Source organism: Martes martes (genome assembly GCF_963455335.1).
Source record: "Martes martes genome assembly, chromosome: 9".
NCBI classification, from domain to species: Eukaryota; Metazoa; Chordata; class Mammalia; order Carnivora; family Mustelidae; genus Martes; species Martes martes.
The window spans coordinates 128,259,011-128,274,765 of record NC_137896.1 but is presented as its reverse complement, the minus strand read 5'-3'; the positions used below and the strand labels follow the sequence as shown (position 1 = coordinate 128,274,765).

Here is a 15,755-nt window from a genome sequence, read left to right as displayed (position 1 = left end):
ATCTATTTCAGATATATTAGTATTATCAAGAGATACCTAATATGACAGTATTTACGAACACGCATCATAAATTTTTAACCCCAAATGTAAATTAAAGGAAAATTATTAAAATCACTTCTACATTTTAAACAAAATTCCATTTTTAATATACACGAGGGTTCTGAAAGCTTTTCCCACTCAATTAAAAAAAAATTGGAACAAAATTTTTGATGCTTTAATCGAGGTGGATTCTTTCCCTTGGTGGAGTATTAAAATCTGAGGGTCAGAAAAGACAATGTGAAGAAACACCAGGACTGAAAGGAAACACCTGCAGTCCCATAAAATCTCACAGACACACTAAGAGGAGCACACACGCCCCAAGGCCTCGCATTCAGCTTCACCCGGTGCGCAGCCTCCCAGTGACTTCGGCCCCAGTGACTGTGATGCGCGCACCATGCCCGCTCTCCACCAGCATGGAGAAGACACTGCACCCGCCCCACAGAAAACCCAAGCAGCCCTAGAAACGTGTTAGAAATAGACATAACACTCGGGATCTGCCCTCAGGTGGGAGAGCCCAGACCCAGACATCAAAGGCAGAGATGGCTTTCTCCAGACTGTGGGGGGAGAGGCTCAGAAAGCAAGTGTGTCAGTTTGAAGAAGAGACATGATGAGGGGGTCGGGTGGTGGGGAGACGCTGGAAATGTTAACTGAAAGTTCCAAAGGGTTTGAACCACAGCTTAACAACCGAACTGCTTTAGGAACTCTCAAACTCATGGGCCGCACTTTAGAGGTTCTGAAATACAGGGTCCATACTGGATCCCAGGCTTTAGTACTTCTTAAAAATTCCCTAAGGAGTTCTAGTGTGAAACAAGGATGGAGAATGATAGCCGCCGGCCTTGGAATCCAGAGGAACTGATAACTGGATCGGCTACCGCGAGCGAGGACTCCAAGAACGTTAACACAGTCCGGGGACCAGTCTACAAAACAGGGCCCACGAGGGCCCATCGTCACCACCGGCAAGCAACAGTCCAGGGACAGAACCTACAAGCTACTGTGCCCATTTTACAGATGATGAGGTAAAGAAAAACTCAATAATACTCTTCTGATTGAAACCCCTACAGCTTTCAGTGGAAGGTTCATTTAAAACGTTCAACTTGGCACAGGAGGCCTTACCTCGCTTCCCAGCCTCGTGTTGCCTTGTTTCTTCCCTGGTTGCCCACATTTACTCTCCTTTCCAGGTATCAGAATAACTTTCGAATCCCGGGAAAACCGTGATGTTTGCCATCTTGGCTTCTGTGAATTTTATTTCCTCTTCCACAATGTGCCCCTTGTCCCTCTCCCAACCCACCTCTCTCTCAATTCCCAGCCACCTGGCTCTTTTTATCTGCATTGCCCTGTTCATCCTTCAACACCCGGGTCGAGTATCACCAGCTCCAGGAAGACTCTTCAAACCCCCTTTCCACTCCGCTGTCACATGTCTGTAATCACAGCGCCTCTTGTGGGACTGTTACAGCCCTTATTGTACACAAATTTGTCTCCTCACCTCAACAGTAAGCCCTCTCAAGACAGGACCGTGTCTTCCTTAACTTCACATTCCAAGTACGGGGACACTGAAGGACCATTCCTTCCGTGAATAATGAACACATGGTGAGAAAAGGAACTGGACGGGGGTCCCCTGGTTCCTCATCACGTATGCTTCCCCTACTCCAAGAGCTCCAGAAAAACACCTATTGGTTTCATGTTTCACGATCCCTCGGATGCCTCATCACCGAGTTACCAACTGTAGAGAGATGGCCAAGTACCTAAAGACCCTGTGAGACGGGGAGGCCTAACAACCCAGAAATCTGTGCCTCACAAGGGCCGTTCACTTTCTCTAGGCAAACAGCTCTGGAAAACAGCAGAAGCCTTCATAAGCAATTTGAGAGGGTCTGCACCAAGAAGGCTTCCTTCTCTTGGGCCTTTATAATCTGATGCCTTTATCTTGTCTTTTTGCAAAGCAAGCCTGTTGTGTGAGAGGTGCTCACACTCACACATCTCTATGCTGCAGGCTAACTAACAGAAAAACTGTGTGTTGGGGCATCTGGGTAGCTCAGTGGGTTAATCCTCTGCCTTTGGCTCAGGTCATGATCTCAGGGTCCTGGGATGGAGCCCTGCATCGGGCTCTCGGCTCAGCGGGGAGCCTGCTTCTCCTTCTCCCTCTGCCTGCCTCTCTGCCTACTTGTGATCTCTCTCTCTGTCAAATAAATAAATAAAATCTTTAAAAAAAACAAAAACAAAAACTGTGTGAATCAATATTTCCAAACTTCCTGGTTATGATTTCAGTCATTATGACGCCAATCAGTGGGTGATAACTTCCACACCCAACCCACTATTTTCTTAAGGTCTTAGCGTCTATGCGTGCAAACCCTCTCAAGAATCCAAGTTTGACCCATAAGCAAATAATTAAAGATCACTTAGCCAGAAGCACGCTTGAGGAACACATGCGTGAAACAGAGGACACCTCCTATTTCTCTGCTACCTGCAGAACTTCACTGTGAGTATGGAAATGTCACGTGTGGTCCACCGAAAGGGGAATACACCATAATTCCACTGTGAGGTATCTTTACTCTTCGGGACAATTTTATCTCCTCGGCACAAACTCCACTTTGTAAAAATGCTATTGTCAACAGGCTGGCAAGTCTGGAATGGAATATACCAATAGAACTATATTAAACTAAATAACACCACGGGCATGTTTTTGTTTGTCCCTGTTACTCCCTTTTTTGATTCAGGGTCCAGCACAGCGCCTTGCAGAGACGGCTGAAACGTGGGCAGGACTCCCCATAGCCGTGATCACACAAAGCTGAATCTGGATGTTCAACCAACCACTGGCTTTGTAACTCAAACAGCAACAACAAAAACCACAATGGTTTCACGTCTCTGAGACATGGTTCTTTATCTCTAAAATAGGACTAATGGTAAGTATCTGGTGGTCTGTTATTAAGTAAGATACTGTACTAACAGCATTTGATACAGAGCTTCTCTTACTGTAGACAAAGTAAATGTTGGCTACAAATGTCTATGGAATTGAAAAAAATTAAAGAAAGAAAATAAAATTGAAAGAAAGAAAATAAAATTAAAGAAAGAAAAGCAAGAAGTAATAAAGAATGATTAAAAGGGTAAACAGCAATGCAACTGTACTCTTCACATATATTCAGCATTACTTGTAAGGTGTGCCATGAATGTAATAATAGCTTTTTGGATAAGAAAAACAAAATGTCTTCATCAACTGTGACATACCCTGATTTCAGAAATAAAGGCAAGAAAGCAGGCATCTCAAAATTGAAGGGACATGGTATACTCAGTAAAAAAACTCTAGTACTCAAGAGGCCTCCATAGGGGACAGAACAACGGTATTTGCTTCCCCTCTTCCCAGCTACATATAAATACTGATTGAAAGAAGGATTATCCAAAAATGAGTGACAGGATCAGGTTTTCTGCGATTTTCTGCAGTTCTATTCCCCATATACATTTTCCCCACATTTTATTCCATGCAGCAATGTGCTCAGTTAAGACCACATCACCCAAGTTTATTGGCAGCAAGAGACAGCCAGAAACACCTAAGTGGAAGGTGTGGATAGGACTACCAAGGAGACTGCTTTGCCCTCCTTCCTCTTTTCTCCTTATTGATGCCTGGGATATAGAGAGATAGCTGGAGCTCCAGCAGCCTTTTTATCATGAGGTATTCACTGAAGATGGCAGAGCAGAGAGAGTGGGAACTGAAAAAAATAGTCAAGGAAACTATCCTGGAACCTTAAGAAGAAGGAGGGAGACTAAAGAGAAATAAAGATACAAATGGAAAGGTTATCTTTGGTGAACTTACATACATTTAATTCTTTCCAAAATACCCTACACAGAAAGATATGTAGGCATGCGGAAAATTCTTAAGATGAAATATACATCTACATTCTGTGAAGCAAATACTTAAGGGTTCTTAATTAACACACAGAATCAGAAATACCTGTAAGAATCACTTTAATTATATCATACTTATCCTTTTAACTCCTCAATGTTAGTAAGTATCCAGAAAACAGAAGGTTCTCAAATAAATGTTTTAAATAAATGCATGTTGGTGTCAAGTTAAACTATTGAGAATTAGAAAAATTTACTATTATTTTTCCCCACTCCCATTCACTCGTTTTTCATTTATGGTTTCCCTAATAGGAGTTACACATTGTCAGGGAACTAGAACCTTCTTCCATACCTTCTGTTGTTGGAAATACCTCTTCCCCTTCAGTTTTAGTCTCAGCCAGTTTTCCAGTTCTTAGTAATACCTCTGCAAAGCTTTCCACTGGAACATGCTGGTGGGGGTCATAGGTCACTGCAGACTAGACAGAAGCAGTTATACCTTTTAGGAGGTGACTTTTTTTTTGAAGATATTCTTAGAACAGAGTCATAGGATTTTATATCTTTTGATGATTCAAATGATAACTTCTCACTAAAACATATCATTTTGTGTAAAGCTTGAAACAGATTTTAATCTCATAATATGTTATAACATATACAAGTCACATAGAACCAGGTCGCCTAGATGGCTCAGTCAGTTGAGCATCCGACTCCCGATTTCAGCTCAGGTCATGATCCCCAGGTTATGAGATCAAGCCCAGTATCCAGCTCTGTACGCAGCAGGGAGTCTGCTCAAGATTCTCTCTCTCCCTCTCCCCCTCCCCCAACTTGCTCCCTCTCTCTAAAATAAATAAATAAATCTTTTAAAAATATACACATTTTTTAAAAAGTCACATAAAACCAATGAAGAACATGAGTAAGAAAGAAGCTAAAGAAGTACATTCTCAGGAACATTTAAATTTTTGTTTATACTAAAATGCCCAAAACAGTGTGAGAGTTGGCTCTGTGTTCTTAGGCGCACTGTCCTTACCTCTGTGACAAAGGGATCAGAGAGGACAGATTCATAAAAAGGATGACAGCCTTGTTTTTCTAGACCTTCATTGGCTATGGTTCCCATCTGATAAGCACCACCGAATTCCTGCCCCTAAAAAGAACAAAGACAAGAACAGTGGATAAAAGGAAAGAGCGCTGGGGGCAGATGGGGAGAGGCAAAGGCAGGGTTATGTGGGGAGAGACGGATCCACGTGCGCGATGGGATGCACGGAGAGTGTGTCAGCGTGACACGGACACCCAGTGGAGCGGTAAGAACGGCACCCACTGTCTAAAAGCAGCACTTCAACCTCAGCCTGCAGTGTCTTGTGATTTCCCTGGTCACTCTGACATCAATGCATCAAAAACAAAGAAGCAATCAGCGTTAAATACACAGCAAGTTTTCTAATCTACAGTCAGAGTAACCTGCCCAAAACGTCATTCCGTGCATATCGCTTCCGTGCTCCACACGCCGTTAGCAGCTCTGAATGAGACTAGCAGGCCACGGTAGCAAGTATGAACTATGTAGAATAACATTTAAAGTTCTTGAACGTCAATCAACACTAAGGGCCAATTCTTCAACCACAATCTACTTCACGTGTCCTACCAGCTTCTAAGCCTTTCTTCCATTCCAAGGGGCTAACCAAGCTGACTGCCTCGGCAGATGCCACCCTGCTTCCAGGCCCAGCTGGGACCTCACCCGCCGAAACCCCACCCCCCACCCGCTGGAGGCAAGATGGAAGTGCGGCCCTTGCCTCATCCCCTGCCACCCCACAATGGCCTTCAAGACCTGTCAGCGGCCGTCCTCGCTGGCAAGTGCTTTCGGATCCCTAGTAGTTAACCATCTTCAGGTTGACCTTCCTCAGATTATAAAGCTCCTCACCGGAAGAGCCAAGTCAAACACAGTCACCCATTCCTCAGAGTTAGGGTTAGGGATTAGGGTTAGGGTTAGGGTTGGGGGAGGGGGAGGGTTAGGGTTAGGGTTAGGGGTCCTCACTGGATGCCAACCACAGCCTCAGGAAACCACAAAGGCACTGCTGGAAATGATGACAAGAAGGACAACTGACACTCAACAAAAACGATCTGGTATCAGGCACGGGGTTACGCACTTCATCTGAGGCACGTACAATCAAAAAGTCCAAGACGCGAGTCATTTAAAAGTAACCACAGTAACCACAATCATACCCAGTGTGATACACACAATGAGAAGAGACGAGCGGACCTGCCCCCAAGTCAAGGGTACACCACCTCAGTCTGTGGGATCAACCTCTTGGCTATGTCACTCTTGTTTCCCCTCTTCCCTGCATATCCCACATCCAGACCATCCGCAGGTCCACAAGATACATCTCCCACTTCCTTCATGGCTGCCCTGGTCCACCCCCCCGCACGACCAAACACTATACCAGGGACCTCTTTGCCCCTGCTCTGACTCACACCACCAGCTCTCCACACGGCACTTCGATGATCTTAGGGAAAGTGACGCTGGATCAAACAACCACATCACCTACAGTCTCCGGCAGCTTTCCATCTACTCAGAACAAAATCTGAGGTCCTCACCAGTCTACAAGGCTTTGGATGTTGGCCTCTTCACCACCTCCTTGATCTCACCTCCTATCATCCTCCTGCTGTTCACCCTGTTCATACTACGCAAGCCTCCTTTCTGCTCTACAAAGATGTCAAGCACCTTCCTTCAAGAAGGGCTTTGTACTTGTCCTACTTGGCTCAGCCAGGTTTCCACTCAGAGTGACTCCTGAGATACCTACCTTCCGATCTAAATCAGACCCAATCAACTCCCCTTAGCCTGAAGTTATCCTCACTGGTCACAGAAAGTACACTCAATCGTTCTACTGCTCGTCCTGACCTCTGCTTTCAGAATGGGTGAAAGAATCTGGTTACGCTGTTCTCTTAACCCAAAGCACCTACTAAAAACGGAATGTTTGTGTCATCTCCTAAAAACCACATGTTGAAATTCTAAGCCCCCAAAACATGATGGTATTAAGAGGTGGGGCTTTTGGGTGTATATACACAGGGGAATATTACTCTGCCATAAAAAAGAATGAGATCTTGTCATCTGCGACGACATGGATGGATTTACAGGGTATTATACTAAATGAAGTAAGTCAAAGACAGGCAAATATCATACGATTTCACTTATATGTAGAATCTAAAAAACAAAAGAGCAAACAAACAAAGAAGCATAAGCAGACGCATAAACAAGAGAACTGATGACTGCCAGAGGGAAGGGGGAGGGGGATGAGCAAAATGAGCGAAGGGGAATGGAAGGTCCTGGCTTCCAGCTAGGGAATGAGTAAGTCACAGGGAACACAGTCACAAGTACTATAACATTGTTATGTCATGACAGATGGTACTTACACTGTGATGAGTACGACATAATGGATACTGTTGTCAAATCACTACATTGTGCACTTGAAACTAATGCAAAACTCCACGTTGACTACATTTCAATTAAATGTAAATACTTCTTAAAAAAATAAGAGTTGAGGACTTTGGGAGGTGATGGGCTCACAAGGTTGGAGCCCTGGGACATGGGGTTAGTGCCTTTACATCAGAGACTGCCAAGAGCTCCCTCACTCCTCCACCATGTGAGAACACAGCAAGCCGACCCCAGCAGGCACTAAATCTGCCAGAACTTTCATCTTGGTCTTCCCAGCCTCTAGAACCGTGAGGAAGAAATGGTTGTTGTTTAAGCCCCACAGTAAGTGGTATTATCGTTCCAGCAGCCCCAATAACCTTAGCCCCCATGCCTGCTTCCAGGGCCTTTCCTCCGCTACTGGCCCGTAGAAATACAGCAAAATCAAGTAAGGACCGATGAAATCATTTTCCTTTTCATCCCACTAAATTTTAATTCTGACATCAAACCCAACCCCACCTCAATCTGTATCAGTGTCTTTTGCAAGCACCCTATGGGAGTAGGTTCCGTTCTATAAAATAAGTGACTCTTCCCCTATCTGATGGGAGGCCTCGATTTTTTAAGAGATTATTTAATAACCTAGAGAAGAGAAACCTGTTTACAACAGGAAAACAACTGAGATGCGGTGCTAATGTGCTGACAGAAGCCCCAGGATGGATTTTAAAAAGACAGAGGCCTTGCTCACATGAAGCGGTCGAAGGTAAGTCAAGGACTTCTTCCACCACTGCCGGTCACTGACCGCCTGCAGCACGGCCTTGGTGGTGGTCGTGGTGCTGGACAGGACCTTCATGGTGGCCGCTGTGCTCCAGTGGAAGAGGTCAGAGTTGCTGCCAGGAACACCAGCTTCGCCCTGGTTAAAACAGAAAATGGCAAAAGCAAAAAATGCACATTGTCAGAAGAACAGAGAGTGATAATGAGACTACTTGCACTTCTCAGATATGAAGAGAAATTTAAAAATCCATCTTTGCCAGCAACAAGAAAATGTGAAACAAAGCATTACTGGCATATTGTACCTCCTTGGATCATTTACAAAAGAAATTGGAGAAAGGAAAAACCATCATCGTGTATTAGTCCAATAACCCCCTTCAGAAACATTTATGAAGCAAATAGGCTCTTTTTTACCAATCTAATATCCCACCAATGAGAAACTCAGGTTAATTTCTTAGGCATTTGAAAATATTTATTATTTAATTATGAAATAAATTATTCATTCAAACAGTGCTACAGTGACCCCTTTACAAAGGTAGAGGATTTGGAGGACCCACCTACTAATGTTGAAATGGTTTGTTTTTCGGGCACCTGGGTGGCTCAGAGGGTTAAGCCTCCATCTTCAGCTCAGGTCATGGTCTCAGGGTCCTGGGATCGAGCCCTGCATCGGGCTCTCTGCTCAGAGGGGAGGAGCCTGCTTCCCTCTCTCTCTGCCTGCCTCTCTGCCTACTTGTGATCTCTCTGTCAAATAAATAAATATAATCTTAAAAAAAAAAAAGGAAATGTTTTGTTTCTCATCTAAATAAGTGGATGATTAATAGTGTTTAAAAGGTTTATAACATGAAACCTCCTGCCAATCTTGGAGCAATCAGCTAAAATTCTGACTCTCCATTTACTCATCTGAGAGATTCCATGTGGAGAAAAATGCTAATACATTAACATTATTTTAAATAGAAATGACAACAACCACATCTGCTTTTGATCAAAGAAAAACACTGCTTGCTCTACAAAAACAAAGTTCTTGGTTTAGTGTTTATCTACTTCCACTTATTTTTTCTTAACTTTCCTGTTTAAATGAAAGCGAAGTTAAGGCCGAGTCCCTCCATTTCAACAGCCTTCCTGATACTGACAGGAGGGCTTAGTTTGGCTGCTTAGGTCCACATCACATCACTTATTCATGCATTATAAAAGTAAAAAAGAAAACGTAAATCATGTAATCACTTGGTAATTGCCAGGACATCACACATCACAAATACTGAGGATACAAATGCACTGTTGTAGACCAACTGACAGCTACCTTATATGGTAAGTAGAATTATGGGCCCCCAAAGATGTCCATGTCCTAATTCCTGGAACCTGGGAATACACTGCATTCCACGGCAAAGGGACTTTGCAGATATGATTAAGGACACACACCTTGAGGTGAAGAGATTATCTAAATTACTGGAGTGGGACTAACCCAGTCACATGAGCCTTTAAGCAGAGAACCTTTCCCAGCTAGGGTCAGAGAGAGGGTGTCTGGGACATGCCATGGGGCAGAGGTAAGAGAAACCTGGGCACGAGAGGACTCAACCCGTCACTGCCAGCTTTGAAGATGGAGGAAGGGGCCACAAGCCAAGGGATGTGAGTGGCATCTAGAAGCTGAGAACAGCCCTCAGGCGTCAGCCAGCAAGGCAACAGGGACCTCAGTCCTATAACCACAAGAAATTGAACTCTGTCAATAACATGAATGAGCATGGAAACAGATCCTCCTTTAGAGGCTCCTGAAAAGAGCACAGCCCTGTTGGCACCATGATTTTGCCCATGTGTGACTAAGGAGAGACCCATCCAAGGCTGCCAGATTTTTATCCCATGGGAATTAAAAGATAATCAATTTGGACTGTTTAAGTGCCTAAATTTGTAATAATATGTTACAGCAGCAATAGAAAACAAATGTCATCATGTTAGGATACTTAACTTCTAGGAAACTATTGTGAACTGTACTCTTACTTGCAAAAGGAAATGAATTTAAGCTATACTAACCAATGCTTATAGTTTGTCCAGTTTGTTTATCCTAAGATTTTCTAAACTGTGCTTTTAACACGAGGAAAAAAATGTGTCCCAACAGAAGAAATGATAATTATGTGACATAGTAATGGTGTTAGCTAAGCTACAATGGCAACCATACTGCAATATAAATATATCAAATCAGGGGCCTCTGGGTGGCTCAGGCAGTTGAGTGTCCCACTCTTGATCTCAAGGTCATGAGTTCAAGCCCCGTAGGCTCCCCAGGGGATGTGGAGCCTTCTTTAAAAAAAAAAAAGGGGGGGGGCGCCTGGGTGGCTCAGTGGGTTAAAGCCTCTGCCTTCGGCTCAGGTCATGATCCCAGGGCCCTGGGATCGAGCCCCACATCAGGCTCTCTGCTCCGCAGGGAGCCTGCTTCCCCCTTCCCCCGCCCCCGCCCCCGCCTGCCTCTCTGCCTGCCTCTCTGCCTGCTTTTCTGCCTACTTGTGATCTCTGTCTGTCAAATAAATAAAATATTTTTTTAAAAAAAGTATCAACTCAATAAGCTGTATATCTTAAGCTAACACAACGTTTTATGTCAAATATATCTCAATGAAAAAAAAAAAGTTTTAAAAAATCATGATGCCTATGGGCTTTTTGGCCATTGGGAAAAGTATAAACTACACACCCAATGCAATCATTATAATTTGATTATGAAAACAACATAAAAAATATGGATGTTAATAAGGAAAGAATCATGTTAAGTTGCTCGTATATTGATAAGGGCAACCATGCTAAAAACAACTGTTTGGGGTTTGGCTCATTATCTAATGCTTCTGAAAGGACAGATAATGACAACAGCCCGCCATGGGCCAGGACTGCACAAAGTGCTTCATCTGTGTCCTGGGCATCAAAACTGGAAGGGAACACCAAAAAACACAAAGAGTTTTCATGGTAGCATTACTACGATTCTTTTCTTTCCTTAATTTCTTCACTGTGAGAGGAGATAGCAGAGGAGGCTGATTTATTCTCCGCTCTGGTACCAGAGACAGCTGGTTCATCAAATCGGACTTAAGTCAACAGAAGAAAAACAAGCTGATTCCAGCTCCTGCACGCCAGAGGCCCCTTTTGTCTAAGAAGGCCACAACCCTAGCCAACGTGCGTCTGACGGCACACGGCAGCAACGTTACCCCAGTTCCCATCCTGCATTTACGGAGGGGGGCCTGCCTCCGCCGGACAACCAGCTCACTGGTCATTGTGCACGTGACCACCAAGTCCGGCCTGAGCTCTCCTTTCCGCGCTACTGAAGGGTCTGGAGATCATGAACACTCGGCATCCCCCGGCTTCTGAGTTCTCCCCCTAATAACTGTGCACAGAATGGAAACAGCTCCATGCGTCCCTCTGTGAATAACACTGCCAAAAATAGTTCTTGGCCAGAAATAAAGCTCAGAAGGAATCTGAAGTATACACTCTCTCTTTTTATACAGATACAGACACATAGATACAGCTCTGTCTGTGTATGTGTGTGTGTGTGTGTATACATATATACATATATGAATATATATAAAATATATAGTAAGCATCTCAATTTATTGGCTATATTTTTGAATTACTTAAAAACCCAGAAACAAATGAGGATTCATTCACTTACTCAGCAGTTGCTGAATGACTCTTAATTCAGTGTCATGCATGATACCAGGCACTGAGGTGATAAGAATAAGTGAGACACCATCTGTGCTCCCAAGTTGCTCTGAAACTAGGGAGGGAGGCAGAGAGGCAGACCGGTCACTGCAGGGGAATATCGCCTTCTCCAGCAGAGGCGCACGTGAAGCACTATGGGAACACGAAGAGAGGCCATTCCTCCCCTGCCTGGAGGCACGATCGCAGAGGACTGCACCGAGAGGGTAATATCCCAGCAGGAAAGACGACGGGGCCTCCAAAGGAGGAATGGCAGCGAGCGTTTCGGGCAGCCTTACGTAAACGCAAGAGCATGAAATGAAACAACACGGCCACCCGGAGGAATCCTGAGTGAGTCAGAGAAGGTGCGGACGCTGGCACACGAGGGCAAGGGGCAGAACACCAGGATGGAAGGAAGGACAGGGGACTGGAGCAAAAGCCCCGCTGAGCAGCCCAGAGCACCTCTGCTGTCGCCCTGACAGGTGGGAAGCCACCGAAGGGCTCGCAACAAAGAAGTCACATAATCGGATTTGTGTTTTAAAAATATTACGTCCGGCACTAGAATCCAGTTAGGAGGCTGGTGTGTTAGTCCAAGTTTCAACTCATCAGGGACTGAATTATGATCGTAATGCCATGAACATGTGAGGTCACCATGGGGTATTTGCCTACCTGAATGAATACATTAAGTGTAAGTGTTTTTATTTCTAATCCTTCTCAAAGGGAAAAGGGCCTGAGGTAAATCAGATAAGCAGAGAAATCCAACTTTCTAAGAAATAAAGTCCATGGTCACCAGGGGGGTCTTAGTGAAGACCTGAGAGAAAGAAGACAAGAACAGAAGTAAAGTCGGGAACATAAGCAAACATTCATGGTCCACTGAGCAAGGTTAGATGCAGGGGTGTGGTGGGGGTAAAAGAAGGAACACAAGTTACTGAGGAAGAATGAACAGAGGACCAGGTCCACAGAGGGGACTAAGAAAGATCTAGACACCTTTTCTCCCAAGAGCAATGTCTAACAGAAGTCCTGGTTACAATATCTAAGAAACATAATGGCTATCATTTACTAAATGCATATTGTGTGTCAGGTACCAAGAAGGGGCTTCCTAGGGTCATTCCTCAGTTTTACAGTAACACTGCAGACTGGGTAAGAGGACGCCGTATGATGGAAAAGTAAACCGTAGATCCAGTAAGTGGAATATGCTGCCCACAGGCAACTGGCCTAGGGGTGTCTCTTCTTGACCAGGTCTGGCTATCAAAATGTGTGGTCCATTTGTTCTTCATAGGGTTCTGACATATTATACACACACACACACACACACACACAGGCACACATTTAAGAAGGTCATTTATTCTTCTGTCTTATAAAACTAAAATCTCATTAAAGATGGCCTGAAAAATTCCAAAGATTAGGAGAAAAAAAGATAGTACTTATTCATAGTTCCATGATACAAAGACAATACTGCCAGTAAACATTCTCCCTTCCTGTCTTTAATCCAGGCTTAGCGACCTTTCAAGGATAAGATATATTTTAAAAAAAATGTGTTCACGGGACGCCTGGGTGGCTCAATTGGTTAAGCCGCTGCCTTCGGCTCGGGTCATGATCCCAGGGTCCTGGGATCGAGTCCCGCTTCGGGTTCCTTGCTCAGCAGGGAGCCTGCTTCTCTCGCTGCCTCTGCCTGCCTCTCTGCCTGCTTGTGTGTACTCTCTCTCTCTCTGGTAAATAAATAAAATCTTTAAAAAAAAAAATGTGTTCAGTTTGGTAAACCATAACATATCAGCACTTAGTAACAGACCACTGTCCCAGCATCCATCCCAGAGGATGCTACTGTGGTCATTTTCAGCCACTCCCATGGCCGAGATAAATGCTATTCGCACTTCTAGCAGCATAAATTAGTTTTGTCTATTTTTATACTTTATATGAATGGAATTATGTCCTCTTTTGGGTCTGATCTCTAGCACTCAACATTTTCTACAGCCTAATACATTTCACCTATAGTAGCTAAATGTTATTCAAATAAGATTTCATGCCACATTTTCAAATCTTGTTCATCTTCTTAATCAAGAGGGTATACTGAAGGATTTGAATGTCATCAACTAATCAAGTATAGAACTAAAAATACAGACAAGGTAAGAAATATGGCACTTAAACACAATGCCACTTCACTCAGAGGAAAATCAAGTCAGTTGAAAAATATCAAAAAATACAGACTATACAACAATTATTCCATTTCATAAAATGAACCTAAACTTCACTTCTAGTTCATATGGATAGGCTAACTCAAGACAGGAAATTTCAGATATATAAAACTTAAAAGTTTGTTTCACAAGATAAATGAAATTCACATGCTCAAAAATGTGTAAGATAAAAGGATTGTAAGCGAGTCCCCTAATGAGAATTATAAAAGATAAAGTAAAATCAAAGGCTCATTTGGACCACAGAAGAAGCATCAAACTTGAGGAGAGTCTACCAAGATTTTACTGTAACTAGAATAATTAATGAGGAAAATAGTTTTCTTTCAACTACATGTAATGGGGAAAGAAAAGAGAGGTTAGGCAAAATTTACTCCTCAAATGATTACTACTGGCACTTTTTATATTCATAGCTGCACACTGCTAATTAATTTAGAATGTGTAACAGCAGAAATAGATTAATCCCCCAAACCAAATCAACAACTCCCAGCATAAAATTTAACATGAAATCTCATTAATGTCAAGTGTGTTACATAGCTCAAAGGTTAACTTACTAAGCATTAATAGTATCTTTCAGATTCTCCAATAGACCCCACTACTGCTCAGGTTCATAAGAACAAGAGTAGCTCCCCATGCCAAGCTTGGCTTACAGAAATGATCCTTGCTGAACCATTACTGTAATGAATAATCCATCTTGGAGTTGCTTTTTCTGGTGTCTGGTAACACATGTGTTAATTTAATGAGAAATCTGTTTGCCCACCATAAACTGAGTTGGTGGTACATACAAAGCTAAAGGTAAAGATTAGAAAGAGCTCTCAAACTGAACTCATCCACTATCCCCTCTCCTCCAACAGATCTTTAGATGATCCAAAGCTCTTCCCTGTACCTAACACAGTAAATTTCACCCTGAACTCAAAATATTAAAAATGCAATCTTTATTACCAGTGCTGCTACTTTTAGAAGGATCTGTCAGAAGAAGCAGGAGAAAAATCCCCACAAAATAAATCACTCACTATAAAGTCTGACTCTGCTTTAGTTCATCTGCTAAATTAACAGGCCAGGTTACAATTTAGATGTTTTCACCTTTGCAAGTCATGAATCCCCTATACAATTCTGATGAAAGCTGTAAGTCCTTTCTCCAGAAAAAATGCGCACGTGTACACACACATGAACAAAGTCACAAGCAGACACACACACACACACACACACACCAAGTTTGACACATGATGTCAGAGGCTTTGAGAATCAAACCTTCTTGAATCTCCTAGCATTCTTGGACCAAGACTAAGAGGCATGTAGTTAGGAAAAACAGAGGCATATGAAGCATATTTTTTATTTTCTTTTACCATACCCAATTTTGAAATCACTTTTGATAAATGATTTGCAGTTCTAAATGCATCCACAAAATAAATTTACTGAACACATACTTCTGGCATGCCTATTATGTTTAAGACCCAGTGCTAGGCACAGAGTTACCATGATGATTAAGACACTGTCCCTGCTCTCAAAGAACTCACGGTACATTAGGAAAGAAAGGCAAATAGGAAATTTGCTTTATTTCACCAATGAACTGAGAACTTATCAAACTGGACCCCATTCAAATATTCCTCTCCTTATAATAACGGAATTTACCCCAACCCATCATATCTACATCTTAAACTTCTTCATTTATTTTATTCACATATTCAACAAATATTTTTGACATTAAGTATAACAAGAACAGACACTGTTCTAGATGCTGAAAATAGAAGTGAACAAAACATTGCTCCTGTCACAAAGATCTCCCCTTACATTCCAAGAAGAGGTAAACAAAAAATAAATAGAAAGCACGCCAGAGAAGTCTATCGGATCAATGATAGGGGAAGAGCTAGGAAGAA

The 15,755-nt window shown here is 43.0% G+C and overlaps 1 protein-coding gene across 1 annotated transcript in view; it reads right to left on the bottom strand.

Annotated features, from left to right (window-relative positions):
* Positions 1 to 15,755, bottom strand: part of NBAS (NBAS subunit of NRZ tethering complex) — a 319,994-nt gene that overhangs the window by 119,739 nt on the left and 184,500 nt on the right. Inside the window, exons 36-38 of the mRNA XM_080813961.1 lie at positions 8,010 to 8,174; positions 4,895 to 5,008; positions 4,223 to 4,346 (exon numbers count right to left, since the gene is read on the bottom strand). Coding sequence (XP_080670087.1) covers positions 4,223 to 4,346; positions 4,895 to 5,008; positions 8,010 to 8,174 — 403 coding nt within the window. The remainder of the gene's footprint in view (positions 1 to 4,222; positions 4,347 to 4,894; positions 5,009 to 8,009; positions 8,175 to 15,755) is intronic.